This window comes from Tyto alba, unplaced genomic scaffold, assembly GCF_018691265.1.
Source record: "Tyto alba isolate M040663 unplaced genomic scaffold, T.alba_DEE_v4.0 Super-Scaffold_42, whole genome shotgun sequence".
Classification (NCBI taxonomy): domain Eukaryota; kingdom Metazoa; phylum Chordata; class Aves; order Strigiformes; family Tytonidae; genus Tyto; species Tyto alba.
This window is the reverse complement of record NW_024881318.1, coordinates 22,521,957-22,524,669: the sequence shown is the minus strand read 5'-3', so window position 1 is coordinate 22,524,669 and position 2,713 is coordinate 22,521,957. Positions and strand designations below refer to the sequence as shown.

At 37.4% G+C, this 2,713-nt stretch overlaps 1 protein-coding gene across 1 annotated transcript; it reads right to left on the bottom strand.

Moving 5' to 3' along the window:
• Positions 1-1,769: 1,769 nt before the first annotated feature.
• On the bottom strand, positions 1,770-2,485 carry HSPB3 (heat shock protein family B (small) member 3). The gene has a single exon (XM_009971773.3). It carries the CDS (start codon positions 2,424-2,426, stop codon positions 1,977-1,979), a length of 450 nt encoding a protein of 149 aa, XP_009970075.1. The 5' UTR covers positions 2,427-2,485; the 3' UTR covers positions 1,770-1,976.
• Between the last annotated feature and the right edge of the window lie 228 nt (positions 2,486-2,713).

Sequence of the window (2,713 nt, the reverse complement as noted above, 5' to 3'; positions counted from 1 at the left end):
CAAAGAGAGGCAGATATTCCACAAACTCATTTCCATGAGAGATGAGGGAAAGGTGGAGCATGGGTTCTGCATGTGCATTGAGGGGGAATGGTGTGCACCAACCACCTTGTCCAATTGAGTCGGTGGCTGTGCTCCCCCTTACCACCTTTATTTTTATCTCAGTTTTTGCTTAGGTCCGTCTGGTGCAAGTTATTTATCTCTCATTATTCTTTTAACACAAACATACAGTTTTACTCAGTCCACTCTTCCCGACTTTGAGGCTTATCTAAGGAGTTTGGCAATACAACCACAAGGGAGTGGGGATGTGCATCTTTCAATACACTCCATGCTTCCTTGGGCAGTGTTCCTTACACTAATCACAAAGGCCATGGCTTGTCCTTGAGACTTTCTGTGTCGATGAATGTTCAAGGCATTAATTCCTTCAGTTCCTTGCACCATGACATAAATCTTTCTAATGAATGGACATGTACAGACTTAAAAGTTTAGGGCTTTCCTTTTAAATTAAAGGAATGCTCTGGCTTCAGCTAGCAAGAGAATGGGTTTTGTTCATCATATTTTGCTCATATTCTTAAAATGATATTTGTATTCAGTTTCATTTGAATATGTTTTTGGTTTGTCCAAACAGCAGATGTCTATCATAGTCTGTATTTAACGTGGTAATTTCCAATCCACATTCCTTTACTATTCATAGCACATCAGTCATAGTCATCTCCAGTACACATAAAAGGAGGCAGTTCAACTTGCAGCTGCAGATCTCAAATGTTTGAGTATTTACAAACTCACAGCATTATTTTTTTTAAAGTTGAGAAGACTATAGGCTAGATATAGTGGGTGAATTTTTTTTAATCTCTACCAGTCATGAAATAAGAGACACTGGGACAGAAATTAAACCTGTGTCTTGTAGTAAGGAACCCCTGCACATAAAATTAGATTCATGTAGAGCCCATGTTCATACAAGGGAGAGTATGACTGTACATAGGCTAAAAAATTTGTTCCTGAAGACACAATTATGGGATGTCAGCCTATACTGTCAAGCAACATGAAGAATTAAATATTCATCTGATAGAACAACAAAGCTACCTAAAATGCATAAGAATAAAGGCTTCTGTGCTAGAGTAATGCCTTTTCATTACTGGGGCTTCACAAAGAAGCATTTGAATCTTTTGGGTATTTATAAGCAAAATATTTTTTCTTCAATCGTTAATAGATTTCAGAAGATGTTAAACAGAATGAGTTTTCTAAACATCTTTGAATGTTTTCCTTCAAATTAATTCATCTTTGTCAGAAAGTATAATTAATACTTACTCTATGTTCAAACAAATATAGTCAGTGACTACACTTTTTTCTTACAGTTTCAAACATGCAACATAGTTCTAAAAAGTAACCTCTCAAGGTTTTTTTTTGTGTACAAGCTTGAACTGTAGAAAAAGTTCTGTATTTCTGTTTTATTGGTTTTTTGTTTTGTTTTGTTTTGTTTTTTTTCTCCTTGATAGTATCCTTCAGTTTGTATGTTTTCCAGAGCCTAAGGAAGAAGAATTTAATCTCAAAAACTATAAAACAGATTTTTTGGTACATATATTTCCATCAGGCTCATAACCTGTCTATTGCTTCTTTAATGATTATGACTATGTATGACAAATGCTTATTACAACTTCTCCTACTGAACTCATAAATGTGCTTTATTTTCAATATGCTATCAAATAGATTTTTTTTTTCTGTTACAGAAAAAAAACTAGCATAAATTTTCTACTGTTCAAAAAGACTGGCTTTCCAACACATATGTAGCTAGATGCAAGCAGTCTAACATTTCACATCAAACAATAACCTCAGCATACTGAAAAATTTATACGAAGATTTTCCTTTACTGTAATATAAATACAGCCACATGCTTATTACACTCTACAGCATTGCTTGAATGATATTATTTTGTTATACTAAAAATTATTTTAGCTCACCAATAAACTATGGTCAAGTTTCTAATTATTTCCCACTGAATTCTTCATTTCAACAACCAAAATGCCATCATGGCAGAAAAGTGCAGACAAGTCTTTGTTCTCCACTCCATTAGGTAATTTGTATTGTCTGGTAAAGCTTCTGGATATGAAACCATGTTCGTCCATCCTGGGTCCATGCTGAGCTTTGATCAGGAGCCAGCCTTCGAAAGTCTGAATAATGATATCTTCGGGGCGGAACTGCACGACATCCAGCAAGATCTGAAAGTGTGTGTTTTCCTCCTCCTGGCTGCTCCTCCTGGCCCCAGTTGTACTTTGTGTGATACACCTTCTGTTGCCCAGTGCAGCTGTGGAAGGGCCTGGCAAAGCGTATAAAGAATGGTCCAGTTTGTGTGCTTCCAGCTCCTGGACAGCAAACTGCTCTTGGTAGCGTACGGGAGTTTCCACCCAGTGTCTTATAACAGCTTCTGCCATTGCTGGGGAAGAAAACTGAGTTGCTGCTCCTGTCACTTTGGAGGAGCTGCAGAGTCAGAGCAAACTCTTCTCAGTCGTATGCCTTACCCCCAGAATAGTTTATCAGTTGATGTTGCCTTTCACTTTTAGAACAGGCAGAGCTTAACATTTAATAGGGCGTGCTGTGCTCCAGTGCTGGGAGGCTTGTTTCATCTTTTATCCGCTAACAATAGAGCACTATTTATAGTGCTGGGGTTCTGAGTGGCTTCAACACATGCACAGCTTTCATGCATAAGTAGTAAAAGCAA

Coding starts and splice junctions, on each gene's coding strand:
- HSPB3 (XM_009971773.3), bottom strand. CDS start 2,426: ATGGCAGAAGCTGTTATAAGACACTGGGTGGAAACTCCCGTACGCTAC.